General features: G+C 42.7%; 1 protein-coding gene across 3 annotated transcripts; it reads right to left on the reverse strand.

Annotated features, from left to right (window-relative positions):
- Positions 1-1,100: 1,100 nt before the first annotated feature.
- Positions 1,101-10,574, reverse strand: LOC111852972 (uncharacterized). Of its 3 annotated transcripts, none has more exons than XM_072698294.1 (7): positions 10,257-10,574; positions 4,209-4,340; positions 3,282-3,617; positions 3,129-3,167; positions 2,753-2,872; positions 2,619-2,659; positions 1,101-2,499 (listed from the first exon to the last, which is right to left on the reverse strand). In XM_072698294.1, exons 1-7 carry the CDS (start codon positions 10,330-10,332, stop codon positions 2,140-2,142), a joined length of 1,104 nt encoding a protein of 367 aa, XP_072554395.1. In that variant the 5' UTR covers positions 10,333-10,574; the 3' UTR covers positions 1,101-2,139. The 3 variants fall into 3 exon arrangements, with proteins under 3 accessions (XP_072554395.1, XP_072554394.1, XP_072554400.1); XM_072698293.1 differs by having other exon boundaries at positions 2,753-2,875; XM_072698299.1 differs by lacking the exon at positions 4,209-4,340 and having other exon boundaries at positions 2,753-2,875.
- Between the last annotated feature and the right edge of the window lie 3,541 nt (positions 10,575-14,115).

Consider the following 14,115-nt stretch of genomic DNA (forward strand, 5'->3'; position numbering starts at 1 on the left):
TGAGACCAGAAGCAGCTTTAGAAAAACAGACAATCAAATAATCTTCAAATCATACCCTTTTACTCTACAAGCCAGGAACACTCTGGGGACTTTTCGAGGGGTTGTGGTGCAGGTACGAGCCATGTGTGCAAAGAAGGTGAAGATTCTGCACCTCAAACCCCCACCTCCACTGAGCCTGTGTGACATCCCACCCCTTGCCGGGTATTTGCAAAACTTAAAACCACAGAAACACACCATATTACACCGCCGGCAGACGGCCGTACCACGTCACAGGAAAGGCTTGCTCTTCTCACCCCTCAGCCTGCATTTTATGTTTGTTCCATCTTTGGCTTTCGTGTTGCTGCTGTTTTTTCACTTAGGCTCTTTAAATAACTGCATGATGGGTAAAGAAAAACATTCTACCCACTGTGCAGGCAAGAAGGTGTCTGTTACTACTGTAGTTAATGTACTAATGTAGAGTCCCCTTAAATGTTATGGAAATTACATAATCATATCAAAAATGTGATTTAGGCTTGCTTAAATGCACCAGCCTATGTCATGCACCAAACATCATCTTTATATCTGGGCATGTGCAGAACACACAGACCTGACAATTGCAGAGGGGTCGGTATATAGCAGCAGGACAAAAGTGATGTCAGTTAAAACAGTGTTTCCAGGGTTTATCCAGTAGGTATAGATTAGAGGAGAAGCAGGTACAGAAGTTGACCCGTGGCCTGTACTACGAAGCGGGGTTACTGGCTTAACGGGGTAACTTGTCAGATTTAAGGTAGTCTGGGCAAAATGTAAATGAACGAATATGAGGTCCATTTAAACGGTGCTACCTTAAATCCGACAAGTTACCCCGATAAGCCAGTAACCCCGCTTCGTAGTACAGGCCACAGGACGATCACATCAGGTTCCTAAAGGACGTATTCACGGCATGGTGGAAAAACAAAACAGGAAGCTAAAGTCTGCAGTGAAGAAATTTCTCGCAACCTTCACATATGGAACTGAGACGAGAAATTTCTCTTTGACTTAGTTCTGCTGCAACCAATATACTATTTTCACCACATTTTAGAGAAAAGAAACAAAACAATGACTTCAGTGAAACTCTCTTTGTCATTACACAAGTATATTTATTAGTGATACACAGCAGTTAATTGCATTACTAATCGTGATCAGAATCAGCATCAAACAAGATCAATGAAATACATTAAAATTCTATTTAAGCCATATAAGTCTATTTAAGCAGTGCATTATTTCATATTCGCATAGTCTCAGGTAAATTATATAATCATGCTTGTGGTCCATCTTACTCCAACACTCATTGGCTGCAATCAACTGACAGTTTAAAAAGACAAACTCTACATTCAACAGAGGTTGCAAAAAACGATTCTCCAGCACCAAAGAAATGTGGTGGGCATGTTAGCAGATCTGTGGTGATATGTGCACTCCGTTGATCGCTGGCCTGATTACTATATCACAGGTCGATCTCAGTTCCTCTTTGGATGGGACTTAAAGTAGGAAGGAGCCTAGTTGATCTGCTTCACTTCTTCATCTTGCCAGAAAGTCCACCTTCCTAATCCACCGGCCTGATCACGGGTTTATACAATGTCTGTGCAACTGACGACCTGCAGAGAATATGTGCAGTGTGCAGACATCAGGACCTCTCATGAGCGCCGCTGAAAAGAGGTTCAGATGTTTCATCATCAGGTTGGTGGCTGGCCGATGACGTTGAGAAGCGGAATGGCAGAAATACACGAGAGCTGACCTCAGTCGGAAATAGCTCACACCTTTTGCACGAGAAACGCCCAGTTTTTTGTTGCCTTAGTGCTTCGATTTGGTTAGAATCATGGTCTGAAACCCATCAGCTCTACAGGGAGCAAAGCCGTAGACCTGTCCACGCTCTATGTTCACTAAGACATCTTGTGGGTGACCTGACACAGTTAGTGCAGCTTTCTGATTGGCTGACAGGGTGCTGAACTCTGTGCCTGAATTCGTCCTCTGAGCTGGCTGACTGCCTCCATTACCATGATCGTTACTCATCGAAAAAAATAGTGAGTGGCATTAAAAAGCAAAGCCAGTAAAAATAGAGGCAGAAAATGTGGAATTCTGCAGGGTTCCCAGTTCCCACTGATCTTCTGCAGTGGGAACCAGGGCTCACTGCACCCGGATGGAAGCATACTCAGAGTGCTCCTCCACGGGGGGCTGGACACGGACCCGGTTCTGGTCTCGCCCCATGGCCCTGTAGTTGAGCGCTGCATACACGATGGTGTTTGGATCCATGTCATCGTGGACACTGGAGCTGTTCATCTCTACGGCCACCTGGCCGGGCACACTGCCCCTGGTGGGCGGGGCTTCACTGGAGGCCTCGTGCTTCTTCTGGGACGTCTTCCTGTTGGGGTGGATGTTGTGCGCATCATTACCGGAGATTCTAACTGGGTTGGCGTACAGGCTTTGGGACTGGTCAGAGATGCTGGGCCGTGGAGATGCCTGGTGTGTCCTCAGTATCACAGAATACTAGAAAGAGAGGGCAGCCTATCAGAATTCGGCAAACACAGTTCAGCAAATCAGAAAATTACATGACTTACATATTAAGTAGCTATAATATTCCAATGAAAACAGACTTCAGGTTTTACCTGAATACCTGCATCCTCTTCTTTTGGGGAATGATTTGATCCTGAAAGGAATAAGACGGCGTTTAGAATAAGCAAAATGGCAGGACTCAAGTTGGTGTAAAATGTAATACTACAAGATAAACTCCAACACTCACCCTGACATCCTCTTTTACTAAAGAAGCTAATGAGCATCACTATGACAACGAGTGACGCGATGCCAGCATATATGTAGAGCTGAGAACGGTTCGGGAAAGGATCCTCTTCTCTGTGCTCTCCTGCTGTCACAAACAGAAATGACAGCTCATGTAAGGCAGACTGAATGCAGCTCATACTACATACCAGGATCCCTGAAGCTAAAACGGTTTGCTAACCCTCTTTATATTAATTACTACATTAAATCTGAGTTTTGTTGCTTCATTATATCAAAATGAGATTTTCTTAAAAAAATAATTACACAACATTTTCATTACATTTTTATTTGCAAATAAATGTTGTTTGATTTAATGCAGGTTCTTGCTTCCTGGCTCTTACTTGTGTTAGCAGAACTTTCATTTCTATCTTGGGTTTGATCTGAAAAGTTCAAAACACAGCTGTTTAATTCATGTTCCTGCCTTGACATTTCCACTAACAGTTTGTCAGGTGGGTAGAACTAAATAAAACATCAGCAAAAACTTAATTTCTTACCTGTGACAGAGACATTAATGGTATGACTGACAGCAGTCACATTTCCATAAACACCACACCTGTACAGACCAGCATCTCCCATGGACACACGTGTGAAAGTCAGTTCTGAGGTGATGATACTTAGCTCAGTTTCACTGTATTTCCATTGTATGTCAGTGTTGTCTGTTTCATTTACAGTAATGCAGTGTGTAAGATTCCAGATTTTACACCATGTAACTGCTGGTCTCCATCCACAGTGTTTCACTGGACAGTGAAGTGTCACTGGTGAGTTTTCTCCAGCTGATGTATTGGAATGCCGTGGTACTCGAATCTCCACAGTACAAACATCATCAGATCCTGAAAGAAGGGAGAAATATCCTGATTAAGCAACAAAACCATCAAGGGCATAGATAAGATCATGCGTTTGATTTATAATTATGCAGATATAATGTATTGTTCATTAAACCATCCTAAATGTATTGAGTACATGAAAACAGATTCCACAGTGTGGTGTGTAAGAACTCAGATACACAAGTACTATTATAGCCGTGTGTGTGTGTGTGTGTGTGTGTGTGATTAGGTGTTTTTGGTCTTTAATATCAAGACTTTCAAATCAAATCATAATCAAACAAATCACTTTTATTATCACTAGAACAAGTGAACTAGTGAGTGGAGGTCTTGGGTCTAGAGTTCCCCATCAGCAGCACAATACAATAAATACAAATTGTACATAAAACAACTGTACAATAGTATGTGCTATACAGTACATATGCACAAAAAACAATACAATACACACAGTACAAAATATACCATAGAACAAAGAGACAGACTGTAGGTGCAATAACAACACAGATTAGTGCACAAACAAGGCATTTCATTAGTGCACTGGGGAGTGGAGGTGGTGTCCTGGGGGCCCTGATATTATCTGCTGTTCAGCATCCTGGTCACCTGATGTCTGAGGCTGCTGGCTCAGCACCCGATGCTGCGGTGTCTGTGTGACGGTAGCAGGAGGAACGGAGGGCAGCTGGGATCTCTGATGATTTATGCGGCTTTCCTCCGTCACCGCCTGGCGTATGTGGCCTGCAGGGGGCAGTAGCAGGGTGAGCAGAGCGTGGCTGGGCTCCCTGATGGTTTTCCGCCTGGAGTAGGTGACCTGCGGGGGTGGAAACTCCCCTCCGATGATCTCTGGCAGACTTTGAGGTCGACGTCTGCCGTACTGTCACCGGGAGTCTGCTACAGTCATCAGGTACAGTTGCTGGACATATTGCCACCCAACCCCCCCATACGACTCCCTCCCACCACAATCACACCCGCTGACAACCATCCACATCATAGTTTCCACAGTTAACATGCAGCGTCTTCCCTGTCATTTGGTATCAGTCCCCTTCACATGGAAAGAATGAAGCAGCAGTTTCAGTGCCGAAGGCTCTCTTAGGCTCTCCCAGGCTCTCTCAGTCTCTCTCAGTCTCTCTCAGTCTCTCCCAGGCTCTCTCAGTCTCTCCCAGGCTCTCTCAGTCTCTCTCAGGCTCTCCCAGGTTCTCTCAGTCTCTCCCAGGCTCTCTCAGTCTCTCTCAGGCTCTCTCAGTCTCTCCCAGTCTATCTCAGGCTCTCCCAGGTTCTCTCAGGCTCTCTCAGGCTCTCTCAGTCTCTCCCAGTCTATCTCAGGCTCTCCCAGGTTCTCTCAGGCTCTCCCAGGCTCTCTCAGGCTCTCCCAGGCTCTGTTAGGCTCTCCCAGTCTCTCCCAGTCTCTCTCAGGCTCTCTCAGTCTCTCTCAGGCTCTCCCAGGCTCTCTCAGTCTCTCCCAGGCTCTCTCGGGCTCTCTCAGGCTCTCCCAGGCTCTCTCAGGCTCTGTTAGGCTCTCTCAGGCTCTCCCAGTCTCTCTCAGGCTCTCTCAGTCTCTCTCAGGCTCTCCCAGGCTCTCTCAGTCTCTCCCAGGCTCTCTCGGGCTCTCTCAGGCTCTCCCAGGCTCTCTCAGGCTCTCCCAGGCACTCTCAGGCTATAAGAAGGTGGATGGATGGATGGATGGATGGAATGATGATGGGTGGATGGATGGAAGGATGATGGATGGATGGATACTAGAGAAAAGAGGATGTTTTCTCTTGGAGATTTCACTTGTTTGAATTGGTTTAATGTTGCTGTAAATTAGGGTGCACTCGGAAATCACGATACTGCAGACAGGCAAACAGACCATTACTATAACGCAAAACATAATGCATATCGGAAGTTATGCCAGCAAACAAATCGAATGAGCAGTGTTATGATAATCTTAATTGGCAATTAACTATCATTATGTCACTGATGCTTACTTAAGACCAGTGTAACCGAGGGCAATAACATTTAGTAAAGCTTTATATTCATAATAAACCTGTTTGAGGCTATGGATTGTTCCACATGATAATCACAGTGTTTGCGTTTTATCGATTAGGCCAATTAAACTGTTTTAATTGTTGCTGGATGGAGCTGAAGAAACAAACAGAATACTGTAAGTAACATCCAATTTAATGCAGATCGAGTAATTAAATCAGCAGGTATTAAATGATTGTGATTGTGAGATACCCTAGACGTCAATGCAAAGCCTACGGAGACGAATACAGATCTGAAAGTGATTTCACGGAATAAGTCTTTCAAAAAACTCAACTATGCCTACGCAAAGAGTTTAGGGAAATCGACCATATAAGATGTACGATCCAAAGAACTAACTGATTTTTGTATTCAGACAGGCTGTGGTAGGGAAAAAGCCCCTCTTTGTATTAAAACATACGGTCGTGAAATTTCACCCATGTGGGTTTGTGAAAGTTGAAAAGCATTTACCGTAATCCCCCTGCAGCACAGCGAGAGGATGCGCTCGTGACGGCGACCAAAGCCCCCTCACCAGCTACCGACAGCTGCTCCTCCCCCAGAGAAGCTTCATTGGCTAAGCAGCATTTAATTTGAGCCCTTTAATCTCGCTTTTCCCCAAAGTGACTTTCATATATTATACAAAAATTAAGGAACTTAATTAGTCGGTGCATCATGTTTATTTCAGGGTACCCCTAAAATACTAGCGTATAATTTTCCACCTTAAAATACCATCAAAAATGTCAATAGAGATGTAAAAGATAATGTGTTTAGGAATAAACTATTTAACAGTTTCCTAAGCATAAGGTTACCATACGTCTAGGTTTCCTCTTTTTGGGCGCCTGTCCGGGCGTCCAGGCGGTTTATCATAAATCAGCGGTTTGTCCAGGTTTAGCGCTGCAACCCGTATGACCCGGTGTACCGAGTTTAAGAAAAGGCACCAACTTTCAAGATACGGCAACCGCTCAGTATCATCACACCTTTATACCTTTTAAGGTACAGAAATGGATTCTGAGGAACATCCCTAAGGTACAAACAGCCTTAATGTACCATCAATAGTGCAGAAACTTCCTCAGAGTCCATTTCTGTACCTTAAAAGGTAGAATTACCTACAGCTAAGGGTACAATTGGCAGACCCTTGAGGGTACAACCACAGTGTCAAGCAAAGGTACAAATTTTTACCCTTCTTTTCTGAAACAGTACACACCACACTGCTCATGAGTGACATCAACTTCCGGAAAACTTCATCATTTTGTATTTTACTATTTTTGTCACATCACATCGTTTGCAAACTTTTGTTTAGCGTTTTGTAACCTTTGTTGAAAAAGAATTGTATACATGTATATTGTGTCAATTGTATGCAGATTGTAAAACCAGAGTTAACTGTTACACAGCTAACAACTAAAAAGTATTTTATCGTATTTTCATTTTTTGGTAAAAACATCATTGTCTTCGTTTTTTATTATAAATTGCTCGCACTTTCTAACTGTGGCTGTTTGCCTAGCAAAGACGGAAACCATTTTTATTTTTTTTATTTATGTGACATTTTGTGAGCGTCAGAGCGTCCTCTTTTTCGTCTTACCAAATATGGTAACCCTAAGTATGTTATGTGTATTTGCTTGTGCTGAATATCAAATGGGAAAAGACATATCCTGATTTAAAAAAATATTCAACCTAATATATTCTACCTCTTGCAAACCCTGAAGATGTAGCTGAATTCTCATTACTGATGTCCATCCATCCATCCATCCATCCATCCATTTTCTTACCCTAATCAGTCCACAGCCTATCCCAGAGGCTACGGGTGCAAGGCAGGGAACAAACCAGGATAGGTTGCAGGGCACACTCACACACCAGTCACTCACACACCAGTCACTCACATATGCACCTGATGTACTTAAGTTTATTTAGAATATTATGTATATGACCTCTGTGTTCATATATCACCCTACAAATTTTAATTGCAGGATCGATACATGATGCCTCATTCAGAGGCCAAGCGAAAAGGACAAAACATTGTACATAAAGTCTGCATTCACTCTGGACGCATAAAACGATAAAACACCAGGCATTAAGAGCCAAACCTGGACCTGGTAATAGCACCATGATGTCATACACATCACCCTCCTCTCCGAATTCTTTTATCTTATTTTCTATAGTCTCCTCCATTTGGACTGAAACGTCGAAGCTCAGTACTGGACCTCTGGTCTGCACCAGTTCTTTTTTTCTCAGGCCCATATACCAGACTGAACCAGACACTGAGGTAAACCCTCCATTTTGTTAATGTTACTACCTGTATCCATTACAACATAATTACTATTACTGTTGCCCTGTTGTTACCAGCAGTCTACATTATATTCATGTCATACAGTTGCTGTGTAATATGTTTCATACCTGAAGGCAGTTTTTTATACTGTGACTTCATACCTTTACAGTCTCTACAGGCTTAGATGGTTATATATGTATATCTGCACTCATTTACAGGCCATCTAATTAGCATCAGGTACCAGGAGCTGCTCCGAGGGCAGATGAATTGTACATTCAGGGATGCCTTTCCAAACAACCCGTTATTTTTTTGCTTTTGGCTTCTCTGACAGCTTTAGCAAGTTTGGCCGTTCTCCTTCCACCTCTCCCATTAGCTAGGTGCTTCCCCCAAAGAGCTGCTGCTGACTTTATTTGGTTTGTTTATCGCACCGTCCTCTGTACACTGTACACCAGGAGTGTCAAACTCCAGTCCTGGGGGGCCGGAGGCCCTGTGTAGCTTAGTTCTTTCCCCCTTCCACCACAAATGATTCCGCTCAAGAGCTGTCTGGTAATTAGCACAAGGAGTTGAATCAGGTGTGTTAAATGAAGGTGAACCAAAAACTGTGTAGGGGTCCGGTCCTTCAGGACTGGAGTTTGACACCCCTGCTGTACACATTGTAGTAAGTAACAAACTCAGGAAGACGTCTGTTTTTAATTTGCTGCAAACCACTATGTATGGCACCAAGAATAAAAACCCTGGGGAAATGATTTTGATCACGTGTCTTAGTCATTGCAATGTTTTACCAAGCAGTATGTGGACCTCTTATCTATGTCTTTATGCTGCATGAGTTCAGTTGCAGCCAAATTATTTGTTGTTTATTAGTGCAAGTTGTGTCCATTAACAAGCAGCTGAACCTAATAAACGTATAAATGTATGACGTATGTATGTTTCATATTCATTACATTTAATTTGATATTTATTGTACTTAATATTATACCATTCATATGACATCATCCTTTATATTTCATATGTCTATATATTTGGGTATACATCTATTTATATATTACTATCTTTTTATGTAAGCATAACTTACCATATTACATTTTGTTGCATCTGCTGTGCAAAATGACACAGATTCAGTTTAAACTCAGTGGGCATCCATGAAAGGATTTTTTTCTACAACGCATAGCATTTACTGATGCCCAATGGCTTCTCTACAGCACATCTCTGTCAATCAGTTACCAGCAGGAAACCACAGAGAGCAATCTCTTGGAAAAGTATTGGCTAGTCTGAGGTAATTTGTAGATAAAAATGAACAGTTCTGCACACATTAATAATTTGACGTGAATAAACTATTAGAGAGATTTCACTCACAGATAATGCCAGTTATCCGGTAACTATGTCTTACCTGAATATATAGTTAAACATCAGTTAGTAACCCACTATGAACAAAACACCTCCAGACTTTTCCCAATTATTCAAAATAAGCAGTCGATAAAAGATTGGGAGAATCACTCATGAATCAATGATTTCTAGCATATATTTTTACGTTTAATAAAAAAAACGAGTTCGCCTTTAATTCATTACCGAGTTACCCATTCACCCAGGTAGCCAAGGGGTGTATTATGCGGCGGAATCATGTTGAAGGGCTGTTTTTGTAGCAGCTACTGTACACCAACCCAAACAGGGCTCTTTGTGAAGACCCCCATGTGGAGCAGAAGGCATCTGGGGTGGGGGTTTCTCAGACATCCTGTTTGCGATGCTCTATACTCCCCTGTTTCTTGCCCTATCTAACGGGAGTTTGTTTTTTTTGTGCTGATGGCGTAAACAGGAATCTCCGGTTAATTTATATTAATTTCTGACTAGATGCTAAAATTACATAATTTTCCACGATGCCCATGACAAATCTCCCCAGATGTGTCTTCTACTTTTTATTGAATATCACTTTAACATTGCATAGAAATTGGCTCTTGTCAAGGTTGCATTAACTGTTTTGTTTCGACAGTCTAAAAAACACCAATAGTCTCAAAATAGCAAATGATTGTCAGCATTGACCCTCTTTATTACTGACCTGTGTTAAGGGACCAGTTCTTCGGCCATTTGTTAAAAACCGAGAACACAATAATAAATCCATCCACTATTTTTGCTCATTACATACATACTAAAACCTTTCACCAAATTAATCTTATTCATATTTTAAACGTCTACCTTTTTAAACCTCCGTGTAGTTATGAAATCAAATCTAGTTAAGCTGTTTGCGAAATTCTGTCCCCCTGCGATTTGAACTAGCCGTCTTTAAAAAGCAGAACAGTGGATATGAATGGTATGAACTGAAATAAAAGCTTTTTTATTGTTAACCTGAAGCAAATCGCTACACCTCTACAAAAATGATTCGGACCATCACAGAAACTTACCGGAGATGCCACGATCCACACAGAGCAGCAGGAAAAATAAGACCAAGGGGGTGATGTCTGGCCATGGATTCTCCATATCAGAACCTGGGGTGTCCTCTCTCCATCGGCAGGTGATGGCTCTGAAGGCCACTTCCCTTCAGTGCTGGTAAGTCATCCCTTTAGCTATTAGACTGTGTGTGCATGTGTGTGTCGCTCAGTAAGGATCCAGCGTTTTAGAGGTACTGAAGCTGAGTTCCTCTGGCCCTCACTTCTGACTGTGGAAATGTGTGGTTCAACCCCCTTCTCTGTCACTCTAACATGTGGTTTCACTTCCTTCACTCAAACACTTCCTCATTTCATAAATTCATTTACCTGCAAATGTGTACCTTACATTTAAAACTAGTGTTAAAGTTCACGTGGTCACCTTCACTCGTGTCAAAGATTCTGGCTGTGCACTTCACCACGTGGAGATACGACTTTAGCGTAACAGCTAAAGCAACATCTCAGGAAGCTGTCTAAGACTGACCGGCAGAATCAGACATCAGATGCTGGGAGAAGCCCTATCTCAGGCAACTGGTGACCAACATGATTTCACCATGCAGGACTGACACGTTCTCTTGAACCGGTTAGAAATGGCCAAGTTTTTTGTGTCTCTGAATTGGCCATAGTGTGTGACTGTGTGCGACCGCATGTCCTGCATGGGGGGGGTGTTCCTCTGCCTTGTGCCCTGTGTGTGATAGAACCGGCTCCAGATTCACCATCACCCTGTACTGAGTAAAATAAATAGATGGATGACATCACAGTTCTGGCATGTTGCGTTGACACCTAGGGCTGAGTATTGGAAGTCACTGGCCTGTGATAATCTGTCGTTATGTCAGTAAAATATATCATATGGGGGACTTTTAGGTTGTGACTCATATTTATGCGGTCAATCAAACCAGTGTAGTGTATTGCTCTGCTGTGATCTTGTGCACGCACAGGGTGAATCAGCAGTAACAGACTCAAAGACAGTGACAAATATGTAGTAATAGTATCCTGTCTCTCTCCCCACAGAGATTAATATTTGGTGCAAGAAAGTGATTTGTTAACACGCAAACTCACTGGTAGCCATCATTGATGCTCTCACTGGTAGCCGTCATTGATGCTCTCACTGGTAGCCGTCATTGATGCTCTCACTGGTAGCCGTCATTGATGCTCTCACTGGTAGCCGTCATTGATGCTCTCACTGGTAGCCGTCATTGATGCTCTCACTGGTAGCCGTCATTGATGCTCTCACTGGTAGCCGTCATTGATGCCTCCAGTGGTAGCCGTCATTGATGCTCTCACTGGTAGCCGTCATTGATGCTCTCACTGGTAGCCGTCATTGATGCCTCCAGTGGTAGCCGTCATTGATGCTCTCACTGGTAGCCGTCATTGATGCTCTCACTGGTAGCCGTCATTGATGCCTCCAGTGGTAGCCGTCATTGATGCTCTCACTGGTAGCCATCATTGATGCTCACTGGTAGCCGTCATGGATGCTCTCACTGGTAGCCGTCATTGATGCTCTCACTGGTAGCCGTCATTGATGCTCACTGGTAGCCGTCATTGATGCTCTCACTGGTAGCCGTCATTGATGCTCTCACTGGTAGCCGTCATTGATGCTCACTGGTAGCCGTCATTGATGCTCACTGGTAGCCGTCATTGATGCTCTCACTGGTAGCCGTCATTGATGCTCTCACTGGTAGCCGTCATTGATGCTCACTGGTAGCCGTCATGGATGCTCTCAGTGGTAGCCGTCATGGATGCTCTCACTGGTAGCCATCATTGATAAAGCTGATGATAATAGCTCAAGATGATGATGTCTAACAGAGGACTCACTTTCATTCTCTCCTCATTCTCGCTTCACTGGCTGATGCTATCATGTCCTAAACACTTCACAAGCTGACCACTTTAATTACTAACCACTTCATACGCCGACTCATTATCTAATGACCACTTTCACGTACGAAACCTTTCACACGAACCTTTGTGCTTCCCCTGCACATGTAGCATTCAACAAATAGTCATCGGTTCCTTTTATAATATATTGTGAATATTGCTACGTGCTGTCAAGGTCAATTGTCATATTTTCAGTTTCACGTGCAGTCTGTTTCAGCCTATTCGTAATTTTATCCTGTTTCAAGATTTGTAATATAGTTAAAATGGAAACTAAATGTTAATTATGCAAGTATAAATGCATCCAGTTCTTTTTAATATTTGGCCAAGTCACAAATAACCAGTTCAGCTTATATCAGATGATTAAACACCCCATGTTCATCCAAATTGATGTACAATGCAGTTTTACCACTAAGCTTAGCAGCAGTGATCAAAATACACACAAAATGAATATATAGTAATTCATTATACATTCATTCATAAAGAGGGTCTGTTGTTGAAGCTCTGCCAAACACCAAACATCAATAATACCACAACAAGGTTGGATTTCATATTGTGCTGGCCAGCAATGTTGTAGGTGAAATTACAAAATTACATTAAAGCAGCAACATCAAACATCCAATAGGGGTTGGCCTATTAAATACAAAGATTAAAAATTTGTTTGTAGACCTTAGATTAATTCTTGGGCAGGTTAAATAGTTTCCTTCTCAAATGGTCTCAAGTCCATTCCTCTCAGGTTCAAAATATATATTCAGGATTTAATTTAGTACTTATTTCCTGAGACTTTGGCTTCACATCCCATATGTTCTTGGATTTCCTCTCACAGTCCAAAGATTTAGTTTAGGTTGAATGGTGTTTCTATGACTGTGTGTATGCCCTGTGATGCACTAGTACCCTGTGACAGCGAGTGACACAGTGTGCGTGCTTAGATCAATCAAAGGAAAAGTACTGCTGAGAGCCAAACTGATTTTTCTTTCATTTTCTTCATTTGGCCATAGTGATGCTATGAATAATTTAAAAACGGATAAAAAAAAACTCTAGTGCCTGTAGTATGGTTTTGTCACCTAGCAAATTGTTACGGGTCTGGCCCACCTGATTTTCTGTCGGCCCACACACGCTATGATTTCTGGCACCGACATGAGTCACTGGTATCCCACACTGGATATACTGTAACGCAAAACGCATCGATATATTTATTTCCATGACGTACTGTTTTGCAATTCTATCGCGTTATTGTCTCCCTCTTGCGGATCTAATATAGATTACACACGATATTGTATTATGGCTATATTGGTCGTTGTAATTAGACAACACATCTGCATTAATATTGTTTACATTTCGCTGAATTAGCACACGCTTTTATCCAAAGTTATGTATATATTTGAGAGGGCCAGACAGTACCCGGAACCAGCGACCTTACGATGAGAAACACGGGCAGGCGACCTTAATACCCTGGTCGAACTCACTAATACCATATAAAATTTATTTAAACCCGACGAACGGTTTGCACTTAACATCTTTTAAGAAGCATGTCCATCCCTCCATTTTCTATACACGCCTGTCCTATTCTGGGACCACGAATCAGGATCGCAGGGTCCGGAGTCTATATCAGAAGTTACAGGTGCAAAGCATGGAACAAAACAGGATGAGGCGCAAACCCATCGCAGGACACACATACCATTCACACGTACGGACAATTTGGTAACTGTAATTTGCCTATAGCACGTTTTTGACTCTATGTGTGAGCGGGCGGAGAACCTGGAAGAAGGTCCACGATGACATAGGGAGAACACGCAAACTCCATGGAGCCAGGGGGGAGACTGGAATCCCAGTCCCAGGCGTGTGAGGCAACATTGGTAACCACCGCAAGAAGGATATCATGTATCTATCTAATTTCAATCTGTACAAAAATATGTGGAAATGTTATTTAATGCTGTTGTTCTGCAAGCTGACCATTAGAGCCCCT

The sequence above is a fragment of the Paramormyrops kingsleyae genome, chromosome 1 (genome assembly GCF_048594095.1).
Source record: "Paramormyrops kingsleyae isolate MSU_618 chromosome 1, PKINGS_0.4, whole genome shotgun sequence".
Classification (NCBI taxonomy): domain Eukaryota; kingdom Metazoa; phylum Chordata; class Actinopteri; order Osteoglossiformes; family Mormyridae; genus Paramormyrops; species Paramormyrops kingsleyae.